The 15,306-nt window shown below is 40.3% G+C and overlaps 1 protein-coding gene across 1 annotated transcript in view; it reads left to right on the plus strand.

Annotated features, from left to right (window-relative positions):
• Positions 1–15,306, plus strand: part of mboat2b (membrane bound O-acyltransferase domain containing 2b) — a 38,215-nt gene extending 22,909 nt beyond the window's left edge. Inside the window, exons 8-13 of the mRNA XM_078275361.1 lie at positions 3,400–3,592; positions 4,812–4,915; positions 5,009–5,073; positions 7,688–7,820; positions 10,510–10,661; positions 14,182–15,306. Coding sequence (XP_078131487.1) covers positions 3,400–3,592; positions 4,812–4,915; positions 5,009–5,073; positions 7,688–7,820; positions 10,510–10,661; positions 14,182–14,353 — 819 coding nt within the window. The 3' untranslated portion in view covers positions 14,354–15,306. The remainder of the gene's footprint in view (positions 1–3,399; positions 3,593–4,811; positions 4,916–5,008; positions 5,074–7,687; positions 7,821–10,509; positions 10,662–14,181) is intronic.

The raw sequence follows: 15,306 nt of genomic DNA on the forward strand, positions 1-15,306 counted from the left end.
GAATAAAACAAAGATTAAATGTGAGATACTTTCAGAAGAAAACCAGAATATATGTGAGATACTTTCCAGAATAAAACAAACGAGAATATATGTGAGATACTTTCAGAATAAAACAAATAATAAATGTGAGATACTTTCAGAATAAAACAAAGAATATATGTGAGATACTTTCAGAATAAAACAAAGATTAAATGTGAGATACTTTCAGAATAAAACCAGAATATATGTGAGATACTTTCAGAATAAAACAAAGAATAAATGTGAGATACTTTCAGAATAAAAACCAGAATCTATGTGAGATACTTTCAGAATAAAACCAGAATATATGTGAGATACTTTCAGAATAAAACAAACCAGAATTATGTGAGATACTTTCAGAATAAAACCAGAATATATGTGAGATACTTTCAGAATAAAACACAGAATATAATGTGAGATACTTTCAGAATAAAACCAGAATATATGTGAGATACTTTCCAGAATAAAACAAAACGAATTAATGTGAGATACTTTCAGAATAAAACAAAGAATTAATGTGAGATACTTTCAGAATAAAACAAAGAATTAAATGTGAGATACTTTCAGAATAAAACCAAGATTATATGTGAGATACTTTCAGAATAAAACAAAAGATTAAATGTGAGATACTTTCAGAATAAAACCAGAATATATGTGAGATACTTTCAGAATAAAACCAGAATATATGTGAGATACTTTCAGAATAAAACAAACCAGAATTAATGTGAGATACTTTCAGAATAAAACCAGAATATATGTGAGATACTTTCAGAATAAAACAAAGAATATATGTGAGATACTTTCAGAATAAAACACAGAATATATGTGAGATACTTTCCAGAATAAAACAAACCAGAATATATGTGAGATACTTTCAGAATAAAACAAACCAGAATATACAAACCAGAATATATGTGAGATACTTTCAGAATAAAACAAACCAGAATATATGTGAGATACTTTCAGAATAAAACCAGAATATATGTGAGATACTTTCAGAATAAAACAAAGAATATATGTAAGATACTTTCAGAATAAAACAAAGAATATATGTGAGATACTTTCAGAATAAAACAAAAGAATATATGAGATACTTTCAGAATAAAACAAAGAATATATGTGAGATACTTTCAGAATAAAACAAAGATTAAATGTGAGATACTTTCAGAAGAAAAACCAGAATATATGTGAGATACTTTCAGAATAAAACAAACGAGAATTAATGTGAGAGACTTTCAGAATAAAACAAATAATAAATGTGAGATACTTTCAGAATAAAACAAAGAATATATGTGAGATACTTTCAGAATAAACACAAGATTAAATGTGAGATACTTTCAGAATAAAACCAGAATATATGTGAGATACTTTCAGAATAAAAACAAAGATTAAATGTGAGATACTTTCAGAATAAAAACCAGAATCTATGTGAGATACTTTCAGAATAAAACCAGAATATATGTGAGATACTTTCAGAATAAAACAATGATTAAATGTGAGATACTTTCAGAATGAAACCAGAATATACGTGAGATACTTTCAGAATAAAACAAAGAATTAATGTGAGATACTTTCAGAATAAAACCAGAATATATGTGAGATACTTTCAGAATAAAACAAAGAATTAATGTGAGATACTTTCAGAATAAAACCAGAATATACGTGAGATACTTTCAGAATAAAACAAATAATTAATGTGAGATACTTTCAGAATAAAACAAAGATTAAATGTGAGATACTTTCAGAATAAAACAAAGAATTAATGTGAGATACTTTCAGAATAAAACAAAGATTAAATGTGAGATACTTTCAGAATAAAACCAGAATATATGTGAGATACTTTCAGAATAAAACAAACCAGAATATATGTGAGATACTTTCAGAATAAAACAAATAATTAATGTGAGATACTTTCAGAATAAAACAAAGAATTAATGTGAGATACTTTCAGAATAAAACAAAGAATTAAAGTGAGATACTTTCAGAATAAAACCAGAATATATGTGAGATACTTTCAGAATAAAACAAAGAATATATGTGAGATACTTTCAGAATAAAACAAAGAATATATGTGAGATACTTTCAGAATAAAACCAAAGAATATATGTGAGATACTTTCAGAATAAAACAAATAATAAATGTGAGATACTTTCAGAATAAAACAAAGATTAAATGTGAGATACTTTCAGAATAAAACAAAAGATTAAATGTGAGATACTTTCAGAATAAAACAAAGATTAAATGTGAGATACTTTCAGAATAAAACAAAGAATAAATGTGAGATACTTTCAGAATAAAAACCAGAATATATGTGAGATACTTTCAGAATAAAACAAAGAATATAAATGTGAGATACTTTCAGAATAAAACACAGAATATATGTGAGATACTTTCAGAATAAAACAAAGAATATATGTGAGATACTTTCAGAATAAAACCAGAATATATGTGAGATACTTTCAGAATAAAACCAGAATATATGTGAGATACTTTTAGAATAAAACCAGAATATATGTGAGATACTTTCAGAATAAAACCAGAATATATGTGAGATACTTTCAGAATAAAACCAGAATATATGTGAGATACTTTCAGAATAAAACAAAGAATATAGTGAGATACTTTCAGAATAAAACAAAGAATTAATGTGAGATACTTTCAGAATAAAACAAAGAATTAATGTGAGATACTTTCAGAATAAAAACCAAAGAATATATGTGAGATACTTTCAGAATGAAACAAACCAGAATTAATGTGAGATACTTTCAGAATAAAACAAACAGAATATATGTGAGATACTTTCAGAATAAAACAAATAATAAATGTGAGATACTTTCAGAATAAAAACCAGAATATATGTGAGATACTTTCAGAATAAAACAAATAATAAATGTGAGATACTTTCAGAATAAAACAAAGATTAAATGTGAGATACTTTCAGAATAAAACAAAGAATTAATGTGAGATACTTTCAGAATAAAACAAATAATAAATGTGAGATACTTTCAGAATAAAACAAAACAGAATTAATGTGAGATACTTTCAGAATAAAACAAAGAATTAATGTGAGATACTTTCAGAATAAAACAAAGAATTAATGTGAGATACTTTCAGAATAAAACCAGAATATATGTGAGATACTTTCAGAATAAAACAAAGAATTAATGTGAGATACTTTCAGAATAAAACCAGAATATATGTGAGATACTTTCAGAATAAAACAAAGAATTAATGTGAGATACTTTCAGAATAAAACAAACCAGAATTAATGTGAGATACTTTCAGAATAAAACCAGAATATATGTGAGATACTTTCAGAATAAAACCAGAATATATGTGAGATACTTTCAGAATAAAACCAGAATATATGTGTGTCCCCAGACGGAGGTGGTGCGTAAAGTGGCCACCTCGTTCTTCTGCCTGCTGGTCTTTCTGTCGGTGTGTAAAGTTTTCCCCGTGGAGCGAAACATCGACGACGACTTCATCGCCAGCACGCCGTTCTACACTCGGTTGGTGTACCTGTACCTGTCCATGCTGACCACCAGACCCAAGTACTACTTCGTCTGGACGCTCGGTGGGTGACTCAAACCTTTTTACTTTCTCTCTCTTTATATGTTCTTTAGCTTCTCTTCCTGCTCTTTCCTTAATTTACACTTTGTCTTTGTCTGGACGCTCACTGGGCGTCCCAACTGCATACGTATTACCGTACGTTCACACCGCCGCGACTAGAGCTGCAAAGAAGCTCTGGCCGCCGGTCGAGGACACTTGTCAAAAAGTACGGGGAAGATGTTTGAGGCTTTGGCCGCTCTGACGTAGCAGCTCTCTATGTTCTATCATGGAGACACACACACACACACACAGAGAGACACACACACACACAGAGACACACACACACACAGAGACACACACACACACACACACAGAGACACACACACACACACACAGAGAGAGACACACACACACACACACACACACACACACAGAGAAACACACACAGAGAGAGACACACACGACACACACACACACACACACACACACACACACAGAGACACACACACACACACACAGACACACACAGAGAGACAGACACACACACACACACACACACACACACACAGAGAAACACACAGAGAGACGACACACACACACACACACACACACACACACACAGAGCACACACACACACACACACACACACAGAGACACACACGTACACACACACACACACACACGTACAGACACACACACACACACACACACACACACAGAGACACACACACAGAGACACACACACAGAGACACACACACACACGCACAAACACACACAGAGACACACACACAGAGACACACACACACACACACACACACGTACACACACACACACACACACGTCACACACACACACACGTACACACACACACACACACAGAGACACACACACACACACACACACACACACACGCATATACACACACACACACACACAGACACACAGACAGAGCACACACACACACACACACACACACACAGACACACACAGACACACACAGACACACACACACACACACACACAGACACAGGTTTTTGTAGCTTTTCCTCCGACATTTTGGTCAATTGTTTGACATTTGTAGCTTATTTTTTTCTACGTTTTTGCTGCTTTCTTTTCAACATTTGAGTCTCTTTTCTCGTAGTTCTTTGGCGTTTTTTTCTGTAATGTTTTGGAGCCGGCTGACATCTGACCTGTCTAACCCTAACCCTTTGACCTTTGACCTTTGACCTGTCTAACCCCCTAGCTGACGCCATCAACAACGCCGCAGGCTTCGGCTTCAACGGCTACGCCAGCGACGGCTCTCCTCGCTGGGACCTCATCTCCAACCTGAGGATCCTAAACATCGAGGTGAGCGCCAGGCATTTGGACCTTACACATCTGGATATTACTGGATGGATCTTATGAATCAAACCCAGATTGTCTCTGTTTGTTTTTTTTCAGTTAGCCACCAGCTTCAAAGTGTTCCTCGACAACTGGAACATCCAGACGGCTCACTGGCTCAAAAGGTCTCAACACATATATATATATATATATATATATATATATATATATATATATATATCTATCTTATCTTGTACCCAGCGCAGTGCAAAGCCCGACCCAAGTGTCTCTGCTAGTTTAAGACCGTCCAGCGCCCACGTTGTTTAAACAGCAAATGCACCTGGTCTTACAGGGAGGTGTGTTCAGGTGCATTCTGGGCGTGCTGGTCTTACAGGGAGGTGTGTTCAGGTGCATTCTGGGCGTGCTGGTCTTACAGGGAGGTGTGTTCAGGTGCATTCTGGGCGTGCTGGTCTTACAGGGAGGTGTGTTCAGGTGCATTCTGGGCGTGCTGGTCTTACAGGGAGGTGTGTTCAGGTGCATTCTGGGCGTGCTGGTCTTACAGGGAGGTGTGTTCAGGTGCGTTATGGGCGTGCTGGTCTTACAGGGAGGTGTGTTCAGGTGCATTCTGGGCGTGCTGGTCTTACAGGGGAGGTGTGTTCAGGTGCATTCTGGGCGTGCTGGTCTTACGGGGAGGTGTGTTCAGGTGCATTCTGGGCGTGCTGGTCTTACAGGGAGGTGTGTTCAGGTGTATTCTGGGCGTGCTGGTCTTACAGGGAGGTGTGTTCAGGTGCGTTCTGGGCGTGCTGGTCTTACAGGGAGGTGTGTTCAGGTGCATTCTGGGCGTGCTGGTCTTACAGGGAGGTGTGTTCAGGTGCATTCTGGGCGTGCTGGTCTTACAGGGAGGTGTGTTCAGGTGCATTCTGGGCGTGCTGGTCTTACAGGGAGGTGTGTTCAGGTGCATTCTGGGCGTGCTGGTCTTACAGGGAGGTGTGTTCAGGTGCATTCTGGGCGTGCTGGTCTTACAGGGAGGTGTGTTCAGGTGCATTCTGGGCGTGCTGGTCTTACAGGGAGGTGTGTTCAGGTGCATTCTGGGCGTGCTGGTCTTACAGGGAGGTGTGTTCAGGTGCATTCTGGGCGTGCTGGTCTTACAGGGAGGTGTGTTCAGGTGCATTCTGGGCGTGCTGGTCTTACAGGGAGGTGTGTTCAGGTGCATTCTGGGCGTGCTGGTCTTACAGGGAGGTGTGTTCAGGTGCATTCTGGGCGTGCTGGTCTTACAGGGAGGTGTGTTCAGGTGCATTCTGGGCGTGCTGGTCTTACAGGGAGGTGTGTTCCAGGTGCATTCTGGGCGTGCTGGTCTTACAGGGAGGTGTGTTCAGGTGCATTCTGGGCGTGCTGGTCTTACAGGGAGGTGTGTTCAGGTGCATTCTGGGCGTGCTGGTCTTACAGGGAGGTGTGTTCAGGTGCATTCTGGGCGTGCTGGTCTTACAGGGAGGTGTGTTCAGGTGCATTCTGGGCGTGCTGGTCTTACAGGGAGGTGTGTTCAGGTGCATTCTGGGCGTGCTGGTCTTACAGGGAGGTGTGTTCAGGTGCATTCTGGGCGTGCTGGTCTTACAGGGAGGTGTGTTCAGGTGCATTCTGGGCGTGCTGGTCTTACAGGGAGGTGTGTTCAGGTGCATTCTGGGCGTGCTGGTCTTACAGGGAGGTGTGTTCAGGTGCATTCTGGGCGTGCTGGTCTTACAGGGAGGTGTGTTCAGGTGCATTCTGGGCGTGCTGGTCTTACAGGGAGGTGTGTTCAGGTGCGTTATGGGCGTGCTGGTCTTACAGGGAGGTGTGTTCAGGTGCGTTCTCGGCGTGCTGGTCTTACAGGGAGGTGTGTTCAGGTGCGTTATGGGCGTGCTGGTCTTACAGGGAGGTGTGTTCAGGTGCATTCTGGGCGTGCTGGTCTTACAGGGAGGTGTGTTCAGGTGCATTCTGGGCGTGCTGGTCTTACAGGGAGGTGTGTTCAGGTGCATTCTGGGCGTGCTGGTCTTACAGGGAGGTGTGTTCAGGTGCGTTCTGGGCGTGCTGGTCTTACAGGGAGGTGTGTTCAGGTGCATTCTGGGCGTGCTGGTCTTACAGGGAGGTGTGTTCAGGTGCATTCTGGGCGAGCTGGTCTTACAGGGAGGTGTGTTCAGGTGCATTCTGGGCGTGGTGGTCTTACAGGGAGGTGTGTTCAGGTGCATTCTGGGCGTGGTGGTCTTACAGGGAGGTGTGTTCAGGTGCATTCTGGGCGTGCTGGTCTTACAGGGAGGTGTGTTCAGGTACATTCTGGGCGTGCTGGTCTTACAGGGAGGTGTGGTCAGGTGCATTCTGGGCGTGCTGGTCTTACAGGGAGGTGTGTTCAGGTGCATTCTGGGCGAGCTGGTCTTACAGGGAGGTGTGTTCAGGTGCGTTCTGGGCGTGCTGGTCTTACAGGGAGGTGTGTTCAGGTGCATTCTGGGCGTGCTGGTCTTACAGGGAGGTGTGTTCAGGTGCATTCTGGGCGTATTGCTATCTTGAGGCAGTGGGAAGTGATGGCACCATTGACCAACAAAAACCTGGTCTAAAGTCAATAACGCAGCATTTCATTGTTATTTTAACAGAGCATTAGTAAAATGCTCCTAGACTCGTGCACAGCACGTGCACACTATGCTTGTTACACACACGGGGACGCTACAGCAGCACACACACATGTACTGTATATACACATATCACATATATATATATAACCCCTGTTGCACATGTAAGCCATTGTTGTGACCTCTGACCTCTGGTTGACAGGGTGTGTTACGAGCGATGTCCCTACCACCCGACAGCAGCCACCTTCATCCTGTCGGCCATGTGGCACGGAGCGTATCCGGGCTACTACCTCACCTTCCTCACCGGCATCGTCATCACGCTGGCTGCTAGAGCGGTGAGCTAACCCCGCTAACTGTTAGCTGTTAGCTGATGATTAGCCTTTAACTAACCGTTAGCTGTTAGCTGATGATTAGCCCTTTAACTAACCGTTAGCTGTTAGCTGATGATTAGCTCTTTAACCGTTAGCTGTTAGCTGATGAGTAGCTCTTTAACTAACTGTTAGCTGTTAGCTGATGATTAGCTCTTTAACTAACCGTTAGCTGTTAGCTGATGAGTAGCTCTTTAACTAACCGTTAGCTGTTAGCTGATGAGTAGCTCTTTAACTAACCGTTAGCTGTTAGCTGATGATTAGCCCTTTAACTAACCGTTAGCTGTTAGCTGATGATTAGCCCTTTAACTAGCTGTTAGCTGATGATTAGCCCTTTAACTAACTGTTAGCTGATGATTAGCCCTTTAACTGTTAGCTGATGATTAGCCCTTTAACTAACTGTTAGCTGATGATTAGCCCTTTAACTAACTGTTAGCTGATGATTAGCCCTTTAACTAATTAGCCCTTTAACTAACTGTTAGCTGATGATTAGCCCTTTAACTAACCGTTAGCTGTTAGCTGATGATTAGCTCTTTAACTAACCGTTAGCTGTTAGCTGATGATTAGCCCTTTAACTAACTGTTAGCTGATGATTAGCCCTTTAACTAACTGTTAGCTGATGATTAGCCCTTTAACTAACTGTTAGCTGATGATTAGCCCTTTAACTAACCGTTAGCTGTTAGCTGATGATTAGCCCTTTAACTAACTGTTAGCTGATGATTAGCCCTTTAACTAACCGTTAGCTGTTAGCTGATGATTAGCTCTTTAACTAACTGTTAGCTGATGATTAGCCCTTTAACTAACCGTTAGCTGTTAGCTGATAATTATCCCTTTAACTAACTGTTAGCTGTTGGCTGATGATTAGCCCTTTAACTAACCGTTAGCTGTTAGCTGATGATTAGCCCTTTAACTAACTGTTAGCTGATGATTAGCCCTTTAACTAACCGTTAGCTGTTAGCTGATGAGTAGCTCTTTAACTAACCGTTAGCTGTTAGCTGATGATTAGCCCTTTAACTAACCGTTAGCTGTTAGCTGATGATTAGCTCTTTAACTAACCGTTAGCTGTTAGCTGATGATTAGCCCTTTAACTACCCGTTAGCTGTTAGCTGATGATTAGCCCTTTAACTAACCGTTAGCTGTTAGCTGATGATTAGCCCTTTAACTAACCGTTAGCTGTTAGCTGATGATTAGCCCTTTAACTAACCGTTAGCTGTTAGCTGATGATTAGCCCTTTAACTAACTGTTGGCTGATGATTAGCCCTTTAACTAACCGTTGGCTGTTAGCTGATGATTAGCCCTTTAACTAACCGTTAGCTGTTAGCTGATGATTAGCCCTTTAACTAACCGTTAGCTGTTAGCTGATGATTAGCCCTTTAACTAACTGTTAGCTGTTAGCTGATGATTAGCCCTTTAACTAACCGTTGGCTGTTAGCTGATGATTAGCCCTTTAACTAACCCGTAGCTGTTAGCTGATGATTAGCCCTTTAACTAACTGTTGGCTGATGATAGCCCTTTAACTAACCGTTAGCTGTTAGCTGATGATTAGCCCTTTAACTAACCGTTAGCTGTTAGCTGATGATTAGCTGTTAGCTGATGAGTAGCTGTTAGCTGATGAGTAGCTCTTTAACTAACCGTTAGCTGTTAGCTGATGAGTAGCTCTTTAACTAACTGTTAGCTGTTAGCTGATGAGTAGCTCTTTAACTAACCGTTAGCTGTTAGCTGATGAGTAGCCCTTTAACTAACCGTTAGCTGATGATTAGCCCTTTAACTAACCGTTGGCTGTTAGCTGATGATTAGCCCTTTAACTAACTGTTAGCTGATGATTAGCCCCTTTAACTAACTGTTGGCTGTTAGCTGATGATTAGCCCTTTAACTAACCGTTGGCTGTTAGCTGATGATTAGCCCTTTAACTAACCGTTAGCTGTTAGCTGATGATTAGCCCTTTAACTAACCGTTGGCTGTTAGCTGATGATTAGCCCTTTAACTAACCGTTAGCTGTTGGCTGATGATTAGCCCTTTAACTAACCGTTAGCTGTTAGCTGATGAGTAGCTCTTTAACTAACCGTTAGCTGTTAGCTGATGAGTAGCTGTTAGCTGATGAGTAGCTCTTTAACTAACCGTTAGCTGTTAGCTGATGATTAGCCCTTTAACTAACTGTTAGCTGATGATTAGCCCTTTAACTGTTAGCTGATGAGTAGCTCTTTAACTAACCGTTAGCTGTTAGCTGATGAGTAGCTCTTTAACTAACCGTTAGCTGTTAGCTGATGAGTAGCTCTTTAACTAACCGTTAGCTGTTAGCTGATGAGTAGCTCTTTAACTAACTGTTAGCTGTTAGCTGATGAGTAGCTCTTTAACTAACCGTTAGCCCATCAGGCATTAACAAATGTGTGGATGAATGTAATAGTTTGGTCTCTAAAATGTCAGAAAATGCTGAAAAATATGGATCAGTTTCCCAAAAAGCCCAAGATGACGTCATCACGTCTTGTTATGTCGACAACTCAAAGATATTGAGTTTCGTGTCCCAGACATTACACATTTAAGGAGTAGACATCACACAGGTTCACAGTTTTTACGTTGAAAAATGCCTCAGACGGATTCATCTTTGCAGCTAGCGTAGCTGCTAACACTGGGAAACTAAACTGTCGTATTCTCTCAGGTGCGACACAATGTTCGGCCACACTTCCTGCAGTCACCCAGCCATAAAATGGTCTATGATGTCATCACGTGGGCGGCCACTCAGATCGCCATCTGTTACACGGTGGTGCCTTTCGTCCTGCTGTCCGTGGGTCCATCCATCAAGTTTTACAGGTCAGTGACACAGTCACGGTTAACTCAGGTTAACCTTTTTAAAGGTCCCATGACATGGTGCTCTTTATATAGACCTTAGTGGTCCCCTAATACTGTATCTGAAGTCTCTTTATATAGACCTTAGTGGTCCCCTAATACTGTATCTGAAGTCTCTTTTATATAGACCTTAGTGGTCCCCTAATACTGTATCTGAAGTCTCTTTTATATAGACCTTAGTGGTCCCCTAATACTGTATCTGAAGTCTCTTTATATAGACCTTAGTGGTCCCCTAATACTGTATCTGAAGTCTCTTTATATAGACCTTAGTGGTCCCCTAATACTGTATCTGAAGTCTCTTTTATATAGACCTTAGTGGTCCCTAATACTGTATCTGAAGTCTCTTTTATATAGACCTTAGTGGTCCCCTAATACTGTATCTGAAGTCTCTTTTATATAGACCTTAGTGTCCCCTAATACTGTATCTGAAGTCTCTTTTATATAGACCTTAGTGGTCCCCTAATACTGTATCTGAAGTCTCTTTATATAGACCTTAGTGGTCCCCTAATACTGTATCTGAAGTCTCTTTTATATAGACCTTAGTGGTCCCCTAATACTGTATCTGAAGTCTCTTTTATATAGACCTTAGTGGTCCCCTAATACTGTATCTGAAGTCTCTTTTATATAGACCTTAGTGGTCCCCTAATACTGTATCTGAAGTCTCTTTTATATAGACCTTAGTGGTCCCCTAATACTGTATCTGAAGTCTCTTTTATATAGACCTTAGTGGTCCCCTAATACTGTATCTGAAGTCTCTTTTATATAGACCTTAGTGGTCCCCCTAATACTGTATCTGAAGTCTCTTTATATAGACCTTAGTGGTCCCCTAATACTGTATCTGAAGTCTCTTTTATATAGACCTTAGTGGTCCCCCTAATACTGTATCTGAAGTCTCTTTTATATAGACCTTAGTGGTCCCCTAATACTGTATCTGAAGTCTCTTTATATAGACCTTAGTGGTCCCCTAATACTGTATCTGAAGTCTCTTTATATAGACCTTAGTGGTCCCCTAATACTGTATCTGAAGTCTCTTTTATATAGACCTTAGTGGTCCCCCTAATACTGTATCTGAAGTCTCTTTTATATAGACCTTAGTGGTCCCCTAATACTGTATCTGAAGTCTCTTTTATATAGACCTTAGTGGTCCCCCTAATACTGTATCTGAAGTCTCTTTTATATAGACCTTAGTGGTCCCCTAATACTGTATCTGAAGTCTCTTTTATATAGACCTTAGTGGTCCCCCTAATACTGTATCTGAAGTCTCTTTATATAGACCTTAGTGGTCCCCTAATACTGTATCTGAAGTCTCTTTATATAGACCTTAGTGGTCCCCCTAATACTGTATCTGAAGTCTCTTTTTATATAGACCTTAGTGGTCCCCCTAATACTGTATCTGAAGTCTCTTTTATATAGACCTTAGTGGTCCCCTAATACTGTATCTGAAGTCTCTTTTATATAGACCTTAGTGGTCCCCTAATACTGTATCTGAAGTCTCTTTTATATAGACCTTAGTGGTCCCCTAATACTGTATCTGAAGTCTCTTTTATATAGACCTTAGTGGTCCCCTAATACTGTATCTGAAGTCTCTTTTATATAGACCTTAGTGGTCCCCTAATACTGTATCTGAAGTCTCTTTTATATAGACCTTAGTGGTCCCCTAATACTGTATCTGAAGTCTCTTTATATAGACCTTAGTGGTCCCCCTAATACTGTATCTGAAGTCTCTTTTATATAGACCTTAGTGGTCCCCTAATACTGTATCTGAAGTCTCTTTTATATAGACCTTAGTGGTCCCCTAATACTGTATCTGAAGTCTCTTTTATATAGACCTTAGTGGTCCCCTAATACTGTATCTGAAGTCTCTTTTATATAGACCTTAGTGGTCCCCTAATACTGTATCTGAAGTCTCTTTTATATAGACCTTAGTGGTCCCCTAATACTGTATCTGAAGTCTCTTTTATATAGGCCTTAGTGGTCCCCTAATACTGTATCTGAAGTCTCTTTTATATAGACCTTAGTGGTCCCCTAATACTGTATCTGAAGTCTCTTTTATATAGACCTTAGTGGTCCCCCTAATACTGTATCTGAAGTCTCTTTTATATAGACCTTAGTGGTCCCCTAATACTGTATCTGAAGTCTCTTTTATATAGACCTTAGTGGTCCCCTAATACTGTATCTGAAGTCTCTTTTATATAGACCTTAGTGGTCCCCCTAATACTGTATCTGAAGTCTCTTTTATATAGACCTTAGTGGTCCCCCTAATACTGTATCTGAAGTCTCTTTTATATAGGCCTTAGTGGTCCCCTAATACTGTATCTGAAGTCTCTTTTATATAGACCTTAGTGGTCCCCTAATACTGTATCTGAAGTCTCTTTTATATAGACCTTAGTGGTCCCCTAATACTGTATCTGAAGTCTCTTTTATATAGACCTTAGTGGTCCCCCTAATACTGTATCTGAAGTCTCTTTTATATAGACCTTAGTGGTCCCCTAATACTGTATCTGAAGTCTCTTTTATATAGACCTTAGTGGTCCCCTAATACTGTATCTGAAGTCTCTTTTATATAGACCTTAGTGGTCCCCCTAATACTGTATCTGAAGTCTCTTTTATATAGACCTTAGTGGTCCCCCTAATACTGTATCTGAAGTCTCTTTTATATAGACCTTAGTGGTCCCCTAATACTGTATCTGAAGTCTCTTTTATATAGACCTTAGTGGTCCCCTAATACTGTATCTGAAGTCTCTTTTATATAGACCTTAGTGGTCCCCTAATACTGTATCTGAAGTCTCTTTTATATAGACCTTAGTGGTCCCCTAATACTGTATCTGAAGTCTCTTTTATATAGACCTTAGTGGTCCCCTAATACTGTATCTGAAGTCTCTTTTATATAGACCTTAGTGGTCCCCCTAATACTGTATCTGAAGTCTCTTTTATATAGACCTTAGTGGTCCCCCTAATACTGTATCTGAAGTCTCTTTTATATAGACCTTAGTGGTCCCCTAATACTGTATCTGAAGTCTCTTTTATATAGACCTTAGTGGTCCCCTAATACTGTATCTGAAGTCTCTTTTATATAGACCTTAGTGGTCCCCTAATACTGTATCTGAAGTCTCTTTTATATAGACCTTAGTGGTCCCCTAATACTGTATCTGAAGTCTCTTTATATAGACCTTAGTGGTCCCCTAATACTGTATCTGAAGTCTCTTTATATAGGCCTTAGTGGTCCCCTAATACTGTATCTGAAGTCTCTTTATATAGACCTTAGTGGTCCCCTAATACTGTATCTGAAGTCTCTTTATATAGACCTTAGTGGTCCCCTAATACTGTATCTGAAGTCTCTTTATATAGACCTTAGTGGTCCCCTAATACTGTATCTGAAGTCTCTTTATATAGACCTTAGTGGTCCCTAATACTGTATCTGAAGTCTAAAATGTGTTGTATTAGATCACCTGAAATCTGTTCTCCTGGTCACTTCTTCCTGCAGGTCCTGGTACTTCAGCCTCCATATCGGCTGCGTTCTGCTGGCCATGGCGTTGCCAGTCAAACCAAGACACCTCCGCCTCAAAGACCAGCAGAAGCGCCTTCTCCAGGAGCCCGCCCAGCGCCCCCTGCAGGCTTCAGACAGCAGCTGCAGCCCGAAGGAAAAGACCACATGAGACAGAGGACGAAAAGAACGACCATGAACAACATTTTATTTCCATAAACTTGTATAGAAAGACTAGGAGCTGAAGCATATCAAAACGGACCTTCCTTTCTGTCTCGGGGTACAGAAACACAACGGTCAAGGCAGCAAGTTAAATACTGTATTATTTGGATTCGCAGTACGACCGGTACGAAAACAGGCCGTGAGTTTTTCAAGGCCGACATTGTACTTGATGAAATGTTTGCCCAGTTACGTTACAAGGAAGTTCGACTGCCACGATAGCATTTGGACTCAAACTTCAACAACCAACAGAAGATAACATATATATATATATATATATATATATATATATATATATATGTGTGTGTATATATATACTGTAACTTCAAATGGAGCAGCTGCCCTGATGGCAACCTCTGTCGTGTTGAACTGACTGTATATTCTTTCCGGTCAGAAAGAGAAAGAAGAAAGGGAGGAATAAATGAAAGCATGAATAGAGAAGTGACTGAGCGGACGGTATTGAAAGCTTCAGTAAATGAACAGCCAGAAAGATTATATGTGGATGAGTAAACGGAGGAAGGAGCAGGCCAGAGAGTTAGTGCGTTAGACAAGTAAATGAATGAACAAAGAAGGTGAAAATGAACTTTTTCTCGTCCACATTCCTCCCAGACTATCTGACTGTCATCGTGTTATAATCTATTAAACCACTGGTTCTCAAACTGTTTACACCACGTACCACTTCAGACAATATTAGGCTCTCTACGTACCAGCGTTAGGGCCCATGTTAACATAGAGAAGCACAGGCCTATTCAGCTACGGACAGTTCACGCAGGAGGCAGGTTTATTCCTGAAAACTAGGGATGCACCAAATCCAGTTTTTTGGGGTTCGGCCGAATACTGAATCCACTGGTTAAGATTCAGCTGAATCCTCAAAATCTGACAAAAAGGCGTCAAAAAGGCGACAAA

Source organism: Sander vitreus, chromosome 18 (assembly GCF_031162955.1).
Source record: "Sander vitreus isolate 19-12246 chromosome 18, sanVit1, whole genome shotgun sequence".
NCBI classification, from domain to species: Eukaryota; Metazoa; Chordata; class Actinopteri; order Perciformes; family Percidae; genus Sander; species Sander vitreus.